The sequence below is a fragment of the Mytilus galloprovincialis genome, chromosome 9 (genome assembly GCF_965363235.1).
Source record: "Mytilus galloprovincialis chromosome 9, xbMytGall1.hap1.1, whole genome shotgun sequence".
NCBI classification, from domain to species: Eukaryota; Metazoa; Mollusca; class Bivalvia; order Mytilida; family Mytilidae; genus Mytilus; species Mytilus galloprovincialis.
The window spans coordinates 77,993,990-78,014,227 of record NC_134846.1 but is presented as its reverse complement, the minus strand read 5'-3'; the positions used below and the strand labels follow the sequence as shown (position 1 = coordinate 78,014,227).

Sequence of the window (20,238 nt, the reverse complement as noted above, 5' to 3'; positions counted from 1 at the left end):
GGTATATTACTGTTCACATTTTTACCTAGGCACTAGAGTAATTGTCTGTTCATCTCTTTACCATGGCACTTGAGTAATTGGCTGTTCACCTTTTTACCTAGGCACTAGAGTAATTGGCTGTTCATCTTTTCACCATGACACACGGTATCTGACTGAACTTCTTTTCATTATATCACAAGTTATATATCTTTTCACCATGGCCCACGGTATCTGCCCATACATCTTTTCACCATAGCCCACGGTATATGACTTTTTATCTTTGTACCATGGCACTACAGTAATTGGCAGTTCATGTTTTCATTATGGCACACGGTATCTGCCCATACATCTTTTAACCATAGCACATGGTATATGACTGTTCATCTTTTTACCATGGCACTAGAGTAATTGACTGTTCATCTTTTCACCATGACACACGGTATCTGCCTGTACTTCTTTTTACCATAGTACACGGTATATGACTGTTCATCTTTGTACCATGGCGCAAGAGTAATTGGCTGCTCATCTTTTCATCATGACAACGTGACGGTATCTGCCTATACATCTTTTTGGCATAGTACACGATATATGACTATCTTTGTACCATGGTACACGGTATCTGCCTGTTCATCTTTTTACCATCCATGACATTAGGGTGTATAACTGTTAATCTTTTCACAATAGCACATAGTATCAGACTACATCTTTACATTTTGTCAAATAATATGAATGCAAACCGTATCATTTCTTAAGTTGCTCAATGACAGAGCTGTATTACAAAAGGAGACTTAGATGTAACAATTTTAAACAAATAGATTAAGAAAGGTTGCAAAACGAGACAATTTCGACGTGAAACACAATTTATGCTCGATACGGACTTCTGGCATGTTTCACTCACTTCAATTTCACGTGAATTTAAATTAATGTGAATCTCACGTGAAATTCACCTAAAAATAGTTTTAAGTGAAACTCATATAACGTAGGCGGATCCAGGGGGCTGGGGGCTGGGGGGCTGGGGGCGGTCCCCCCTTTCGTGGGAAAAATGTGGTTGATTATATAGGGAATAACTAAAGCATGACTGGAGCGACCTCCTTTAAGGTCAGGCAGCTCCCCCCCCCCCTTTATGAAAAGTTCTGGATCCGCCACTGCATGAAATCAGTTTATGTGAATTTTCACATGAACCTCACGTAAAACTCACGGGATTTCACGTAAATGATTCTAATAACATCTTAAATTCAAATTCAAATAAAATCATGAAAAGTAGACGTGAAAATCATGGGAAAAATTTCTCGTGAGAATCGTGTGAATCTCAATTCACGTGAAATTCACATGAACATTTTCACGTGAGTTTTATGTATAAGCTCGTTTGAGGTTAGTCTTACGTGAAATTTTTCACTTGAATTTCATGTGAGATTCATGTGAAATTCACGTGGGCAAATTTTGCCTGTGTAGTACTGGTAAGGCTGCATGGAATATCCCAAAATAATGTTTGTGTTAAATTGGACGAAATCTAAATCATCGACCACTCACGAAATCTATTCGGTTTCTTTCGGATATGGAAAATCAAATTGCGAAATGGTTGTATAAGTTTCTACTCCAACAACAACAACAAAAAACAATTGAAATCTGTTTGTTTAATTTGTATCGTATGGTAACATGGTACAGTTACATTTAGGTAGTTAGCTACATTGGCTTTTCTCGTTGACAGTTCCACCGTTAACAAGCAAAAACTTTGCAATTTATAAATAAAAATGGTGTTGAAAGAAGAATGATTAAAACATATAATGTTATCGATACAAAATAAAAAAAGAAGTTTTGGTATGATTTCCAATGTGGCAACTCTCCACAAGAGACCAAAATGACTCAGAAATTAACAACTATAGGTCCCGTTCGGCCTTCGACAATGGTCAAAGCCCATATCGCATGGTCAGCTATAAAAGGCCCCGAAATGACAATATAAAACAATTCAAACGAGAAAACTAACGGCCTTATTTATGTAAACCAACTTTAATTTCTTAGAACCAAATTAGATCGTGTCCTAATTTCCCCGCTTTTAGTTGATATTTCCTGGCAATCATTTCGGTCAAATCACTTTTAAAAACCTACTTAGTTTGTTAAGTGTATAATTGATCATTAAATATGCAAGGAATATTTGACATTTCAAACTGATACACACAATTATTTATCTTTTCTATACGACACTTACAATGCCCTTTTAGAGTTGAAGAGTTGTTGTTTCCTTCGTCTCTATTGAATTTATCATGTTAAATTATATGTTTTTTTTTTATAACCATTCAAAGCATACGCCTATATGTCTCTGTTCTGTTATACTGGTAAGCAGATCATTAATAGATTAAGACTGTCGGTGTGCATTGAATTTCTTGCTTTGCATTTTTTTTAAAAGATATTATAAAATACGATTCAGTCAAAACATTTCAAAACTGATCGCAAGTTTTTTTTCTTACAAAATCGAGTCCTGTAATGACTAATGAGATTAAGATGGTAACGGGTGAGCACTACTGAGCCCTGAAACCATGGTGAAATCACTGTAATAAGAAGCAAATAAGAGTTACATTTAAACGAGAAACAACAATTTTATAGAATATTACATTTAACCAAGACCTAGCCAAGGAATATCACATGTAACCAAGGACCAACCACGGAATATTACTACAAATAATGTCAACGTAAAAAAAAAAGTTAGATGACGGACACATAAGTATTGATAACACTTTAAACTGGGCCTTTAGATCATAAAATACAGTTCAATATTCTCCAAATTCCATTTACAAATGTTACACTACCACTGGGTCGATGCCACTGCTGGTGGACGTTTCGACCCGAGGGTATCACCAGTCCAGTAGTCAGAACTTCGAAGTGAACATGAATATCAATTACATGTATATGGTCATTTTTATAAATTTACTGTTTACAAAAGTATGAATTTTTCGAAAAACTAAGGATTTTCCGATCCCAGACATAGCCTTTACCTTAACCGTATTTGGCACACTTTTTTGGAACTTTTGTTATTCAATGCTCTTCTACTTTGTACTTGTTTGGCTTTATAACTATTTTGATCTGAGCGTCACTGATGAGTCTTATGTAGACGAACCACACGTTTTGCGTATTTAATTAGAAAAACCTATAAGTCTGATACCTTTGATAACTATTGGTCAAACGATGTGTGTTTTTGTTGTTGGTGATACAAATATTACAAACATGAAAACATATCAAGAAAACATTGATCAGTGAACAATTTAGACCAGCAAATATTGTAATTTCAATTTGTACAAGAAGGATTCTGGATCCTACTGAATTCCAAATTGTTCTGCAACATATACGTCTATGTAGGTGCTATTACAACAAACATTCCCCCATGAGGTATACTGGGCAAAACAGATCTGCAATTCTGAAGAGTCTGAAAATACTATACTTCATTTAAGGCACAATCTGTTATCGGTCTGTCATTTTGTAATGCTCTAAGGCTTATCTCTTGGTTTGTACACCTGTGGTAATTTTCTTGTGTTAGCCTCTTTGCGTGTAAACCTATGGTCATGTTCTTGTTAGTCTCTTGGCTTGTACACCTACGTGTATGTTCTCGTCGCTTGGATTGTACACGTACATGTATGTTCTTGTAAGTCTCTTGGCTTGTACACCTACGTGTATGTTCTCGTCGCTTGGCTTGTACACCTACGTGTATGTTCTCGTCGCTTGGATTGTACACGTATGGTTATGTTCTTGTAAGTTTCTATGAATGTACAGCCATGCTCATGCATGTTCTTGCAAGTCTCTTGTGTTTGTTCGCCTATGGCCATGTGCTTGTAAGTGTCTTGGCTTATACACGTATGGTCATGTTCTTTTAAGTTTCATGGATTTTACACCTAATGTCATGTTTTCCTAACTCTTGGATTTTACACCTGCTTTTGTTCTTGTCCCTTGGCTTGTACATCTATGGTCATGTTCTTGTAAATCTCTTGGGTTGTACCACTATAGTCATGTTCTTGTCTCTTAGGTTGTACATCTATGGTCATGTTCTTGCCTCGTGTATTGTACACCTGTGGTCATGTTTTAATATGTCTCATGTGTTGTACATCTATGGTCATGTTCCTGTAAGTCTCTTGGGTTGTACATATATTGTCGTATTCTAGTAAGTATATCGGTTTGTACACCTGTGGTCGTGTTCTTATAAGTTTCTTGGGTTGTACACCTAAGGTCATGATCTTGTTACCCTCTTGACTTGGACATTTATGGTCATGTTGTTGTCTCTTGGGTCATACACCTATGGTCATGTTGTTGTCTCTTGGGTCATATACCTATGGTCATGTTGTTGTCTCTTGGGTCATACACCTATGGTCGTGTTGTTGTCTCTTGGGTCATACACCTATGGTCGTGTAGTTGTCTCTAGGGTCGTACACCTATGGTCATGTTGTTGTCTCTTGGGTCGTACACCTATGGTCATGTTGTTGTCTCTTGGGTCGTACACCTATGGTCATGTTGTTGTCTCTTGGGTCGTACACCTATGGTCATGTTGCTGTCTCTTGGGTCATACACCTATGGTCATGTGGTTGTCTCTTGGGTCATACACCTATGGTCGTGTTGTTGTCCCTTGGGTCATACACCTATGGTCATGTGGTTGTCTCTTGGGTCATACACCTATGGTCATGTGGTTGTCTCTTGGGTCAAACACCTATGGTCATGTTGTTGTCTCTTGGGTCGTACACCTTTGGTCATGTTGTTGTCTCTTGGGTCGTACACCTATGGTCATGTTGTTGTCTCTTGGGTCATACACCTATGGTCATGTTGTTGTCTCTTGGGTCATACACCTATGGTCATGTTGTTGTCTCTTGGGTCATACACCTATGGTCATGTGGTTGTCTCTTGGGTCATACACCTATGGTCATGTTGTTGTCTCTGGGGTCATACACCTAATGCATGGACTTACATGTAAGGTCTTGTTTTTGTTAAAATTTTGTACTCATGAGGTGTTCTTGTGTTCTTACTCTCGTTTCATTCATGTGGCAATGTCATAGAAGTGGTGTTGGTTTCTAGAGAAATCTTAATTTAACACAGAATGATTTTTGTGCTATTCAGTTCATCAATATTTCAAACGAAAATAGACAAAAAGAAAAGACAAATGATCATTTGTGTTTTCAATGACATTGTGGAACACAATTGAAAATAACCAAGTACAGAAAAATAATTTGTTGTTTTATGAATATGCAATTTCAAATCAAATTGATGATGTACATTCCCATGACTATTCCTACATGAAGAGAATCAGCAAATACTAATGCAAAATTCTGTAGTTTTAACACAAGCAGGGAATAGAATCAATGACTTCCAGTGCTCATGTAAGAAATGGCAAGGTGGTAACAGTTCAAACCATATGACTTCAAGTGCTCGTGTAAGAAATGGCAAGGTAGTAACAGTTCAAACATGACTTCCAGTGCTCATGTAAGAAATGGCAAGGGGGTAACAGTTCAAACCCTATGACTTCCAGAGCTCATGTAAGGAATGGCAAGGTGGTAACAGTTCAAACCCTATGACTTCCAGTGCTCATGTAAGAAATGGCAAGGTGGTAACAGTTCAAACCCTATGACTTCCAGTGCTTATGTAAGAAATGGCAAGGTGGTAACAGTTCAAACCATATGACTTCCAGTGCTCGTGTAAGAAATGGCAAGGTGGTAACAGTTCAAACCCTGACTTCCAGTGCTCATGTAAGAAATGGCAAGGTGGTAACAGTTCAAACCCTAGTATTCTACACCTTTTTGTTTTTACTTAATCACTGGAATAACATATCATACTTAACCTGCTGAAATTATACTCATATATTAGCCACTGTCATTTTGACTTTATTTCATATACAAAATTTTGCAATTCTGTATCAGTATGGAATTTAAATACCAGAAAAAAGTACATGAAACATTTTAGTTACTTGTAAATTTGTGGATAATTGACAAAAAAAACTTACAATCTTGATACTTTTAATTCATGTTCAAATGGTCCACAAAATTAAAAAAGGTTAAAGATTCTTTTTAAGGTGGTACCCAACACTTTGACTAAAATTAATTTGGCTCGTTTAATTTTCTTAAAATTTTGACAAAGTAATTACTTTGACCCTTTGACAAGAATATAAAAATTTCAAAAAATTTGAACCAACCGTTTTATCAGAAAAATTACACTGGTTATATAGCAGTTTGATGAACACTTATTTTGATCATTGAAAAGCTTGATATTCCCTTAAAAACACAACGTCATTAAAACGTTTAGGTGATTTTACAGAGTTATCTCCCTGTAGTGTTAGGTACCACCTTAAAGAAATTATACAAATCCCTAAATTCCTAATGTCCTTTCAAGCTTTATTATTAAGTTCGTATGGGATAAGATGATATGAAAGTTAATGATGCCAACAAAACACAGAATGTTACAATTTTAACTCTACTAAAAATATACAATGTATCAAGTTTCATTAAATTAGTGATGAGAATTTCACTGGACTGGTTGCATAATCCTTAAATCCTTAAATCATTCAGCATTTTTCATGGTACAACAAAAATGATAAGACCTTTCTTGAATACCTATTATAGGCAAAATTGTAGTCATTGCATCACTAATATTTCAAGCTCAGGGTCAGACCTTTTAACTTCAGCTAAGTGGAAATAATGATATACCTCTGATACTATCTATCTCCCTTGTAGCAAAATGTCTCAAGTTATTTGGTCTACATTAATACTTCCATAAGTGACTATACAAAACACAGACAAACTGTTATATTAACACAATTTTTCTGGTTTCTACCCACTATCAAGTCCAACAATTATTTTGTTGTTTTTTTTTTATTTTGATCTTCTTTTTTATTTGATATGAACTTTTTAGTTTCTGTTTGAAACATTCCAAATTGCTTTTGTGTCGATACAGCTATTCCCATTTAAACTCATGATATCCTGCTACAGATCAGAGTTATCAGCACTTGATACAGCTATTCCCATTTAAACTCATGATATCCTGCTACAGATCGGAGTTATTAGCACTTGATACAGCTATTCCCATTTACACTCATGATATCCTGCTACAGATCGGAGTTATTAGCACTTGATACAGCTATTCCCATTTACACTCATGATATCCTGCTACAGATCGGAGTTATTAGCACTTGATACAGCTATTCCCATTTAAACTCATGATATCCTGTTACAGATCAGAGTTATCAGCACTTGATGAAATCACAAAGACAAATGCATGACAGATGATTTCTCACAATAACCCTGGAGTGATGTATGTATTATGCACTCCAGAAAACAGTGATTCAAATGTTGATCTGTTGTGTCATTTAATTCTCTCCTTTTAAAACAGTTACCTGAAAAAATATTTTAAACAAATTACTAATCATCAAGAGCTAATTCAAACAATAAAAAAAGTTGTTGAGTTGATATGAAAAATGAAAATACACTGTATATCGTACAGAAATCATTTATTCTCCCCCCTTTTTTTATATTAAAACTCTCTGATTCCTTTGTTTTGAAGATTTGAAAACAAATTGACTTTTTATTGTATAACTAGATGTATACATATATATTCTTTAATTGATACTAGTGGATTATTAGATTCATCCAACTGTGATAGTTAAATTATCTAATATCAGTCATATCATAAGCAAATTAGGGAACAAATGTCAAACAATTATATGTAATAGGGCCTTTTATAGCTTACTGTTTAGTGTGAGCCAAAGCTCCATGTTGAAGGCCGCATTTTGACCTATAATGGTTTACTTTTATAAATTGTTACTTGGATTGAGAGTTATCTCATTGGCACTCATACCAAATCTTCCTATATCTATATATGAATCTCTATGAAGTAAAATGTGCTCTAAGCAAACATACAATTTCTTTAAGGTGCAGATTCAATTAATCTTCTACAGGAAATGCATATATACCAGTAGCTAACAATGATATTTTACCATAGCTAGTTATATATGCTGAACACTTAGTAAGTTTAAGACTGAATAGTCTGGCAGTTATTACCTATGCTCTATGTAATTTTTCAGTAATTTTGGTAACATCAACTGATCAATATTCATTAGTCCTGTTTGCCCCAGCTGTCTTCTTATGACTTGTCGAGTTATATAGGTCAATTTAGGAACTGTATCTGCAAAAAGTAATATGAAAACCAAAATAATAAGTTGAATTAAAAGTTTTTAAATGCATATATAGCACTAATGGTTTCATAGCTGTAATGCTGTATATCAGGATAGCTTTTAACATCAGAAGAGGTTGTAGAATTATTTAATGTAATTTTCCTTGTGAATATAAAACAACATATAAACATGCAAAATGTATGATACCAATAAAAGTCATTGGTAATAGTGTTTTCTAAAAAACATCAGTAAAAATTTGAAAAAATAACAATGTAAATCAATAATCACTTCTTCCCTCTGGACATCCATATTTTTCATCTACCATTATTGGTATAAAAACTATTGTTAGAAGACCTTTCATACATTTATAATTTTGAAATACCAAATTAAATTCAAAGGAGAAGATAAGAAACATAATTTCCCATTGGGTTCAATGGAACCCTATCAAACTATGTATAACCAGAGAAATATCATACAATGTATTATATGTCTCTTGTGTAAGTATGTATCTATGTATGATTAGCATCATACAAGGGAATTGCAGGTCTTCAAATTGGCGACATAAATCTTAAATCTAATCAATGAAACATTTGGAAGAATGATGTAATATTTCCCTGGATGCATCCTTTGACACAATTATATTATAATTTGTAACAGAACATCAGAACAATGAACTTGGACACAAAATTCAATCGTAATCGAGGAAGCATGAAATAAAGGTCACAGTGACCTACTTTTGGTGGGATAGTTACATCCTGACACCATTGACCATATATCTTTTTTATTTATTTTTATTGTGAATTTAAGATGATTTTTCACTGAGGTTTAACCCACATTTTTGTTTATTCTTGCCAAGATCTATTTTATTACTGTAGGTGCTTTCATTCACAGAACAGATTTTGATTTGTTTATACATTAGTATTTACTAATTTTGGCGAAATATTAAAACCAATAATCTACAATTGTCAACAATGGCCTTTGTTTATCAGTATATAACCCTTTGTAAAAGCATGGAAGTAATATTGTTTAAATATTACTTCCATTGTAAAAGTATAATAAAATATGGTAAACAAATATAAAGTTGATAAACTTTATAAAAGGAGAATCAAAAGTTTATGACACTAATGCTTTTACAATATATGCTTTTATTTCAAAAACACTCCATCACATTGTATATTATATTATATTATATATGTACTATTTTTACACGAACTTACTCATCCAGTATAACAACAATTCTTTTGATGGATTTGTTGAACTTGAAATAAGATCAATTGCATGTAGACCTTTATTATTCCTGGCAAAAACATTAGCACCGTATTCCAACAGCAAACCTAAGAAATCTATATCCTGTTTTAAGGCTGCCTCATGGAGTGGAGTACTATGAGTTTTTACAGCATTCACATTGGCACCTAGAAAATATAACACACCACTTAATCATTAACATTGGCACATGGAAAATATAACAAACCACTTATTCATTAACATTGGCACCTAGAAAATATAACAAACCACTTATTCATTAACATTGGCACCTAGAAAATATAACAAACCACTTATTCATTAACATTGGCACCTAGAAAATATAACAAACCACTTATTCATTAACACTGGCACCTAGAAAATATAACAAACCACTTATTCATTAACACTGGCACCTAGAAAATATAACACACCACTTATTCATTAACATTGGCACCTAGAAAATATAACACACCACTTATTCATTAACATTGGCACCTAGAAAATATAACACACCACTTATTCATTAACATTGGCACCTAGAAAATATAACAAACCACTTATTCATTAACATTGGCACCTAGAAAATATAACAAACCACTTATTCATTAACATTGGCACCTAGAAAATATAACAAACCACTTATTCATTAACACTGGCACCTAGAAAATATAACAAACCACTTATTCATTAACACTGGCACCTAGAAAATATAACAAACCACTTATTCATTAACATTGGCACCTAGAAAATATAACAAACCACTTATTCATTAACATTGGCACCTAGAAAATATAACAAACCACTTATTCATTAACATTGGCACCTAGAAAATATAACAAACCACTTATTCATTAACATTGGCACCTAGAAAATATAACAAACCACTTATTCATTAACACTGGCACTTAGAAAATATAACACACCACTTATTCATTAACACTGGCACCTAGAAAATATAACAAACCACTTAATCTTTAACATTGGCACCTAGAAAATATAACACACCACTTATTCATTAACATTGGCACCTAGAAAATATAACAAACCACTTATTCATTAACACTGGCACTTAGAAAATATAACAAACCACTTATTCATTAACATTGGCACCTAGAAAATATAACAAACCACTTATTCATTAACACTGGCACTTAGAAAATATAACACACCACTTATTCATTAACATTGGCACCTAGAAAATACAACACACCACTTATTCATTAACACTGGCACTTAGAAAATATAACACACCACTTATTCATTAACATTGGCACCTAGAAAATATAACAAACCACTTATTCATTAACACTGGCACTTAGAAAATATAACACACCACTTATTCATTAATACTGGCACCTAGAAAATATAACAAACCACTTAATCTTTAACATTGGCACCTAGAAAATATAACACACCACTTATTCATTAACATTGGCACCTAGAAAATATAACAAACCACTTATTCATTAACACTGGCACTTAGAAAATATAACAAACCACTTATTCATTAACATTGGCACCTAGAAAATATAACAAACCACTTATTCATTAACACTGGCACTTAGAAAATATAACACACCACTTATTCATTAACATTGGCACCTAGAAAATACAACACACCACTTATTCATTAACACTGGCACTTAGAAAATATAACACACCACTTATTCATTAACATTGGCACCTAGAAAATATAACAAACCACTTAATCATTAACACTGGCACCTAGAAAATATAACAAACCACTTATTCATTAACACTGGCACCTAGAAAATATAACAAACCACTTAATCATTAACATTGGCACCTAGAAAATATAACAAACCACTTATTCATTAACACTGGCACCTAGAAAATATAACAAACCACTTAATCATTAACATTGGCACCTAGAAAATATAACACACCATTTATATTCATTAACATTGGCACCTAGAAAATATAACAAACCACTTAATCATTAACATTGGCACCTAGAAAATATAACACACCATTTATATTCATTAACATTGGCACCTAGAAAATATAACAAACCACTTAATCATTAACATTGGCACCTAGAAAATATAACACACCACTTATATTCATTAACATTGGCACCTAGAAAATATAACAAACCACTTAATCATTAACATGGAACCTAGAAAATATAACACACCACTTATTCATTAATACTGGCACCTAGAAAATATAACAAACCACTTTATCATTACATTGGCACCTAGAAAATATAACAAACTACTCATTCATTAACACTGGCACTACGAAAATATAACAAACCACTTAATCATTAACATTGGCACCTAGAAAATACAATAAATCGCTTATTCATTGACAAATTTTCATAGTGGATAGATTTTGTAATGCTGATCCTTTTTGAAGTTAACACTTTTAAGCTAAGTCTAGCTCCCATAGATTAAAAAATAACCACACAAAATATGAAATATTTCATACTTGAAATGAAGATGAAGCAGGCAAACTTTGGATTCAATCTATTGAGCAGTTTCAGAGGAGAAGATTTTTTGAATAAATTTTACGAATGACAAAACAGACGTAAACTGATGGCAAATTTTTCACATGGCCGTGTGGAACAGATGTGCTAAAACGTAATTTGACAATTGATTGAGTGGACATATATACCGGTCAGGTAATTAAATTAGTTTTTAATTCATCTGTTTTATGAACAAACCTGCTCTGAGTAAGACTTCTGCACTATTGATAAATCCTTGGTTAGCTGTTATATGAACAAACCTGCTCTGAGTAAGACTTCTGCACTATTGATAAATCCTTGGTTAGCTGTTTTATGAACAAACCTGCTCTGAGTAAGACTTCTGTACTATTGATAAATCCTTGGTTAGCTGTTATAAGAACAAACCTGCTCTGAGTAAGACTTCTGCACTATTGATAAATCCTTGGTTAGCTGTTATATGCAATGCAGTACCATAATGACAGTCTGAGGCATTCAGATTTGCACCAGCTTTTGATAAAATATCTATACATTCCCACTGATCTGCAAATTAGAACATCTTAATTCTAAGTTACAAATACTTTACTAATTAAAGAACCTTAGTGAGCACGCTCACATACCCCACGTCCCCACATTGTCATTGGAGAAATTAAATAAGTATAAGAAAAAAAAATTGTATAAGAAAAAATATTGAATAATAATTTCCTGTCAATATACATAGTATGTCCTTATTATCTACAAAATTTCATGAAATTCTGTTGTGTGTTTTCAGAGGAGTTGAGATGACAAACTGTTGCAGAAGTACTTTGAAGCAAATAAGTTCAAAGGGGCATAACTCCTAGAAAAAAAATTGAACCGTAATTTCCTGTTGATATGCACATCTACATAGTATGTCCTTATTATCTACAAAGTTTCATGAAATTCTGTTGTGTGGTTTGAGAGGAGTTGCGATGACAAACTGTTGCAGTAGTACATTAAAGTAAATAAGTTCAAAGGGGCCTAACTCCTAGAAAAAAAATTGAATCGCAATTTCCCGTCGATATGCACAACGACATAGTATGTCCTTATTATCTGAAAAGGTTTCGTGAAATTCTGTTGTGTGGTTTGAGAGGAGTTGCGATGACAAACTGTTGCAGTAATACATTAAAGTAAATAAGTTCAAAGGGGCGTAACTCCTAGAAAAAAAATTGAATCGCAATTTCCCGTCGATATGCACAACTACATAGTATGTCCTTATTATCTGAAAAGGTTTCGTGAAATTCTGTTGTGTGGTTTGAGAGGAGTTGCGATGACAAACTGTTGCAGTAGTACATTAAAGTAAATAAGTTCAAAGGGGCGTAACTCCTAGAAAAAAAATTGAATCGCAATTTCCCGTCGATATGCACAACTACATAGTATGTCCTTATTATCTGAAAAGGTTTCGTGAAATTCTGTTGTGTGGTTTGAGAGGAGTTGCGATGACAAACTGTTGCAGTAGTACATTAAAGTAAATAAGTTCAAAGGGGCGTAACTCCTAGAAAAAAAATTGAATCGCAATTTCCCGTCGATATGCACAACTACATAGTATGTCCTTATTATCTGAAAAGGTTTCGTGAAATTCTGTTGTGCGGTTAGAGAGGAGTTGCGATGACAAACTGTTGCAGTAGTACATTAAAGTAAATAAGTTCAAAGGGGCGTAACTCCTAGAAAAAAAATTGAATCGCAATTTCCCGTCCATATGCACAACTGCATAGTATGTCCTTATTATCTGAAAAGGTTTCGTGAAATTCTGTTGTGTGGTTTGAGAGGAGTTGCGATGACAAGAAACAGGACTGACGGACGGACTGACGGGTCAAAAACATATACCCTCCGCAACTTCGTTGCGTGGGGTATAAAAATGTACCAGGATGCTGAAAATTTTGTTAAACTTTTTTATTCAAAATAAAGATTGTTTAAACATATCCTTTGTGGATGTTAAAGCAGTTGACAGCTAAAAAAAATTCAACTTCATTGTGTTAGAACATATTACCTCTAAGAGCAGCCTCATGCAGTGGTGATGACAATAATAATACTGGATTAACTCTAGCTCCATTAGCTATAAGTAATTCTAAACAGTTAATATGACCACTGGATGCTGCATCACATAGTGGGGTGGCTCCATCTATATTCCTAGCATTAACCTTTGGAAATAATAATATACAATATGTTCTTAAAAAGTTATCAATAAAGTAGACAAGAGTGCACACGCTGAAATGTCTCGCCTTCTATACTAATCATTGATATTATGTTGATAGTCCTAAGTATAAAGCTTTATTACAACTGTCTCATTAACTTAACATTAACCAAAATAACTAAACAAAGACCAATGAACCATGAAAATGAGGTCAAGGTCAGATGAACCATGCCAGGCAGACATGTACAGCTAACAATGCTTCTATACAACATATATAGTTGACCTATTACTTATAGTTTAAGAAAAATTGACCAAAACACAAAAAATTAACACTGTGCAATGAACCGTGAAAATGAGGTCATGGTCAAAAGAAACCTGCGCTACTGAAATAAAGATCATAAAACATACACCAAATATAGTTGACCTATGGCATATAGTATTAGATAAATAGACCAAAACTCAAAAACTTAACTTTGACCACTGAACCATGAAAATGAGGTCAAGGTCACATGACATCTGCCCGCTAGACATGTACACCTTACAATCATTCCATACAACAAATATAGTAGACCTATTGCATATAGTATGAAAAAAACAGTCCAAAACACAAAAATTTAACTATAACCACTGAACCATGAAAATGAGGTCAAGGTCACATGACATCTGCCTGCTAGACATGTACACCTTACAATCATTCCATACAACAAATACAGTAGACCTATTGCATATAGTATGAAAAAAACAGACCAAAACACAAAATTTAACTATAACCACTGAACCACGAAAATGAGGTCAAGGTCAGATGACACCTGCCAGCTGGACATGTACACCTTACAGTCCTTCCATACACCGAATATACAAGCCCTATTGCTTATAGTATCTGAGATACGGACTTGACCACCAAAACTTAACCTTGTTCACTGATCCATGAAATGAGGTCGAGGTCAAGTGAAAACTGTCTGACAGACATGAGGACCTTGCAAGGTACGCACATATCAAATATAGTTATCCTATTACTTATAATAAGAGAGAATTCAACATTACAAAAAATCTGAACTTTTTTTTCAAATGGTCACTGAACCATGAAAATGAGGTCAAGGACATTGGACATGTGACTGACGGAAACTTCGTAACATGAGGCATCTATATACAAAGTATGAAGCATCCAGGTCTTCCACCTTCTAAAATATAAAGCTTTTAAGAAGTTAGCTAACACCGCCGCCGCCGTAGCCGCCGCCGTAGCCGCCGCCAAATCACTATCCCTAAGTCAAGCTTTCTGCAACAAAAGTTGCACGCTCGACAAAAATTACAAATTCACTTCCATTATAAAAATAAGGAGATGCGGTATTATCGCCAGTAGACAACCACTTTGTGGATTTAACATTGATCAAAGATTGAGGATTTAAACCATTTTAGGTCACTTTTGATTGTAAGTCCTTAACAATCATTTTTTTTCAACAATAAGCTAATCTGATATATACCAGAAGGAAAGGTTCTTGAAAAACAAATAGGGAAATAATTCAAAAATGGAAAAATAAACAGCCTGATTTTGGTAAATAACATTACATAAAAAACAACTTTCATATACGATTATGACTTCCAACTTTAACAGTTGTTGGTTTGAATAATATATATATATATATATAACCTTGGAGATGTATCTAGTATGACTCAAAAGACAGGCACAACTATCTACAAAAGGATGAGAAAATATACATATTTGAAGTTAAAAAAAAAAAGAATACAAAAGATTGAGAGTATATTACCTCTGCACCATTTTCTAACAGTATTTTGACACATTGCAACCTCCCATGGAAGCATGCCTCATGTAATGGTTTAACTAGATCTGGGTCACTGTGATTCACACTAAAACCTTGTTGTATAAGGGAAATAACCCTTTCTGTGTTACCTTCCCTTGCTGCTGTATGCAGGGAGTATTGTCGACGTGAATCCAGGATTTTTGTCTGAAAAATAAATCAAATTATTGAGTACTACAGTACAATTTTGTTAAACGATAGTTTTTCTCTCTTGCATTCACAAATAATACTATTTATAGTTAGTTTGCTTCCTCTGACATCAAAATTCGATTAAAGTGGAAAGTTTAAATCAATATTATAAGTTCAAGAAAGGCCTTTTATTTTCAGCACTTAGTTTTGTCTCTATTAGTAATGGCATTGACTGTCTTTCTTCAACTTATAATATTGTTTTAAATTTTCCCCTTTAATAGAATAGCAAAAAACACTTTTGTTAATTAATGCTCATCCTATCATTTCATATACCCTAGCCCAGTTTAAAAAGGTAAAATCCATTTAAACCTTGGTTTTCCCTGTATTTCCCACTGCGATAGGCAATACTCATAAAACCTTGGTTTTCACCTACCCTGAAAACAATCCTTACATTTGCTAATTTGCAAGTTTTAATTAACTTTTTCCACAAATAACCCCAAAAAAAAACAACAGTATCTTGCAATCTAGTGTCCCGGCATGATATAGCTACATTTGAATCCACAAATAACATAAAGATAGCTACTGACTGTCACATCTCATCAAAAGTGTATCTGGCACTGTCAAGAGTGTATAATAGACAACTTTCATTTTGCTTTGATATCTTGAAGTAAACATTACTAGTATTCAGCAAAGAAACATCTTCAGATGTTTTGATTTGAGTTATCTTTCTTTGTCCGTAATTGTAGGTAAATCAGGTGGGTATACGAGATTACCTGCTTAATACAGGCATGGATAGAATTTTGATGTAATACTTGTACTGTATTGTATGAAAATAACCACATACAGATCCATACAGATAATAAAAAAAAATGGCAATATATAAAACAGTGTATGGCTTTGTATTCTGTATACGTCTTTATCATAGTTTATCATTTGACATTCATAACATTCATTGGTTGGGGAAGAATCTGTAATCTGTGCGACAAAGCATGATTAAAATTACTTATTTCCTTGTATTTATTCAAACCTATTCATTTACTAAGTTTTAAAAAGTCTGCATCAGTCTGCTTGTTTTCATTTGTTCTGCAACCGGAAATTTTAAAAGTATTGTCATATCCAAAGTCAACAACGGGATAACATTCCGCACAAAAGTGCTCATTTCGAAAACGCACAATACAATGACAATACAACGCTGGTGACACTTAAATTTTTGTTAACTGCGGTATTCATTCTCTATGAAAGAATATATATTTTTTTGCTATTTTACTTTTATCTGTTTTATTTAAAGGTATAATATTATCAGATATCCAATCGTTAATTTGTTCTTGCAGTTATTCTTTTCGATTAAAGAGGCACTAGTCTAGCTACATATATCAAGGATTTGTACAAATCCTTGCTTATACAAATCCTTGCTTTGACATATTTTCCGTTTCCATTCTCAATTTCAATGTAACGTGGATGCATACTTAGAAAAGATGTTTTGCTGGCGTTTTCGTTACGTGTTAGAAAAGGTAACTTTCTTAGTATAGTGTTATCCTCTGCTTCGTTTTTGTTATTCGAGTCGTTGTTTTATGCGGCAAGTTATGTTATCAAGAAAAGTGGTCAGTGTGTCAGGGTTTCGTGATGTCGGCGTTTTGTGGTGAGGTATTGGTACTTTGCTTAATGTAGTTGTTATAATACTAAGCAATGTGGTGGTTTTGCCATTCTTTAATGTAATTCAGATGATTATAATATGTGATGTGATTCTATCGTTATTTCTGTCGTTAAACTGCAATCTTATTTTCAATAAAAGAGAAGACTTCAATACGTGGGTTAAACTTTTGTCCGATCCTTTTTGTCTCCATGAGAAAACATAACAGTCACGCGGTCTTTACTATACTGCATCTTATCAAACTAAAGATCCAGTGTACATGCTTTTTTTTTATACAAGCGAAGCGTGTAAACACACATAATCTGTATTTCAATTAGACTTTTTGTAAAATATTGCTCTTGAGAAAATTTAAATACAAGAGCATAAAAAGGAATATAATTGCTGACATGTCCCGTGTTTTCCTACATACAACAATATCTTAATTATTTGATGAAAGATTTTATAAACATCAACAGTTTTATTTGATGAAACGATTTTTTAAACATTAACTTTTATTTGATGAAAGTTGTAAACAGTGGTAAAGTGTTTTTTAAAATATTGGTAGAATATGTAAAAACAAAAAAAAACAATATAAAGAAAACTGTGTAAGACTGATCAACACACACACACACACCCGGTCGCCATATTACGGGGTGAACTCACTGGGTACATGTGCTCTAAAAAGGTCAAGGCGTCAGTTTGAGTTGAACTAAGCGCTAATATTAGTCATAATTCATCTGTGCATCCAGACATCTGCAGTGTTATGTATCATATCGGGAAAAGAAATCTTAACATTAATAGTTTGTGGTGGATTGAAAAAAATATAATGCATTAATTTTTGTCTATTTATTATACTACAGTGAACTACATACATTTTATCTTCAATCAAAAATAATAAATGGAAAATAAAAAATACTTCAAAATAGCAGGTAATAGCAGACTCCAATGCTGATCATAAAATTTAACTGTAAACGTACCACGATGACCACACTACATATTTAGTTTTTCCTGTTACTATATTAGTTTAAGTATAGGTCCAAGTATAAAAATAACTATTTTCATTTGGCATATCTTTGTAACCTTTGCGCCGTGTTTGGAAATTTTAAAATATTATCGGCGTCTCTGGTGTTCGCTTAAATTTTATAAATTTCGAGATATAGAAAAAGTTTCTCAGTTTGAATATTTTGACATGATTCATTTGACACCGTGCTATTATTGAAGAAGAATATCTTTTATCCGAAATATCTAATATTTGTTCATTTTATAGATATTTAATGGTGATGTTGTACCCTTTTTGACTTGTTATATATATAAAAGTACGGGGAAAACAGTATATGTTTAATGCTAAACGTATAAAGTAAAGAGACATATAGTCCATCAGCTGGTAAGGTAAAATTTCAGTTCTGTGTTACACCCCAGGGTACCGCAATTTTTTTGTATAAATCTAAAGAGTAATGTCTGAAGAATATTTTAAGAGGTGTTAGACTTTTGAAAAAGTGTCCAAAAGGGGTTAAAAGGGGTCTTATTTAAGAGTATATCAAAATCTTTGTTTAACCCATATATACGGAAAAAAGAAAATGTAACCAAGTATTCGGTACTATTTCTCTTATCAAATTTAACAAATCATTTCTTATTAATACGGAGGCTAATTTTTATTTAATTTTTAAATCGTATAGAACCAAGAAAAAAAGGGGGAGGGTAATATCCAAAATTAATGATTCTGAATGAAACAAAGCATACATACTAGTTTTCTTGATAAAAAAGGTATATTTTTTACATTGAAACATAGAGCATCAAGTAACTAAAGGCAGTTGAACAAAATTCAAAGGTAAGAAAGGGAAAAACATGGAATCAATGACAAACACAAACATAAGCAATGTACATCACAGTCATTACACATAGTACTAAAAGAATAAAAGAACTGTCAGGGTTTCAAGATCTATATTGAAGTTCGTTTAATAACAGAATCACCACATTTTAAGGTCACGAAGAAGGTCAATCCATAGAATCATCTTCATTTTCGTCAACGCCATCTACCGAATTATCATCACCATCATCTTCATCATATTCGTCGTCATCGTCAGCCATATCAACAATTTTGCTACAAGCATTCGTACATTTGCAGCCATCTGTACAGGATAAACCTTGTCGAATAATAAAGGCAACAGTAGTATACAGCTGCTCAAAACTCGTAAATCTATGGACAAAAAACAAAATCGGGGTAACAAACCAAAACTGACGGAAACTCATTAAATATAAGAGAACAACGATACAACATTAAAATGTAACACACACACAAACAGACTAAGCATTAGACAACATCGAACATATGAACATCTTTTGGTGGCACAACCAGCTTTACATAAACAGCTTATCAGTATCAATAAAGCATCTAACACTGGCGGTTGGTCTAGCCATTTGATGCTATTAAATCGTTCTTAACAATCTAACCATGGTTGTTTGGCGATGGAACAGTGTTGTGTTCAAGAGCAGATTTCCAAATCTTTGCCTGAAAGTTGGCTCGTTTCATGTGCTTAAACATTGCATCTTTTGTTGGGGACAGTAGATGATAATTGCACATTTATTAATCTGCATTTGGAATAATAATATTAGAACTGATATAATTCTGAAAATAGCAGGCAAATACTTCCACATCCGTGTCAGACGATTTTATACCAATGGAAT

General features: G+C 33.4%; 1 protein-coding gene across 1 annotated transcript; it reads right to left on the bottom strand.

Annotated features, from left to right (window-relative positions):
• Positions 1-5,701: 5,701 nt before the first annotated feature.
• LOC143046835 (ankyrin repeat and SOCS box protein 5-like) lies at positions 5,702-19,641 on the bottom strand. The gene is made up of 7 exons (XM_076219896.1): positions 19,591-19,641; positions 15,744-15,941; positions 13,834-13,984; positions 12,234-12,368; positions 9,331-9,525; positions 8,001-8,124; positions 5,702-7,336 (listed from the first exon to the last, which is right to left on the bottom strand). The coding sequence occupies exons 1-7, from the start codon at positions 19,639-19,641 to the stop codon at positions 7,333-7,335; spliced, it is 858 nt and encodes a 285-aa protein (XP_076076011.1). The 3' UTR covers positions 5,702-7,332.
• Positions 19,642-20,238: the final 597 nt, after the last annotated feature.

Coding starts and splice junctions, on each gene's coding strand:
- LOC143046835 (XM_076219896.1), bottom strand. CDS start 19,641: ATGGCTGACGATGACGACGAATATGATGAAGATGATGGTGATGATAAT. Junction 13,985..15,743: donor TGTTAGAAAATGGTGCAGAG/GTAATATACTCT, acceptor TTATTTCCAAAG/GTTAATGCTAGGAATATAGA. Junction 12,369..13,833: donor GCATGAGGCTGCTCTTAGAG/GTAATATGTTCT, acceptor TCTAATTTGCAG/ATCAGTGGGAATGTATAGAT.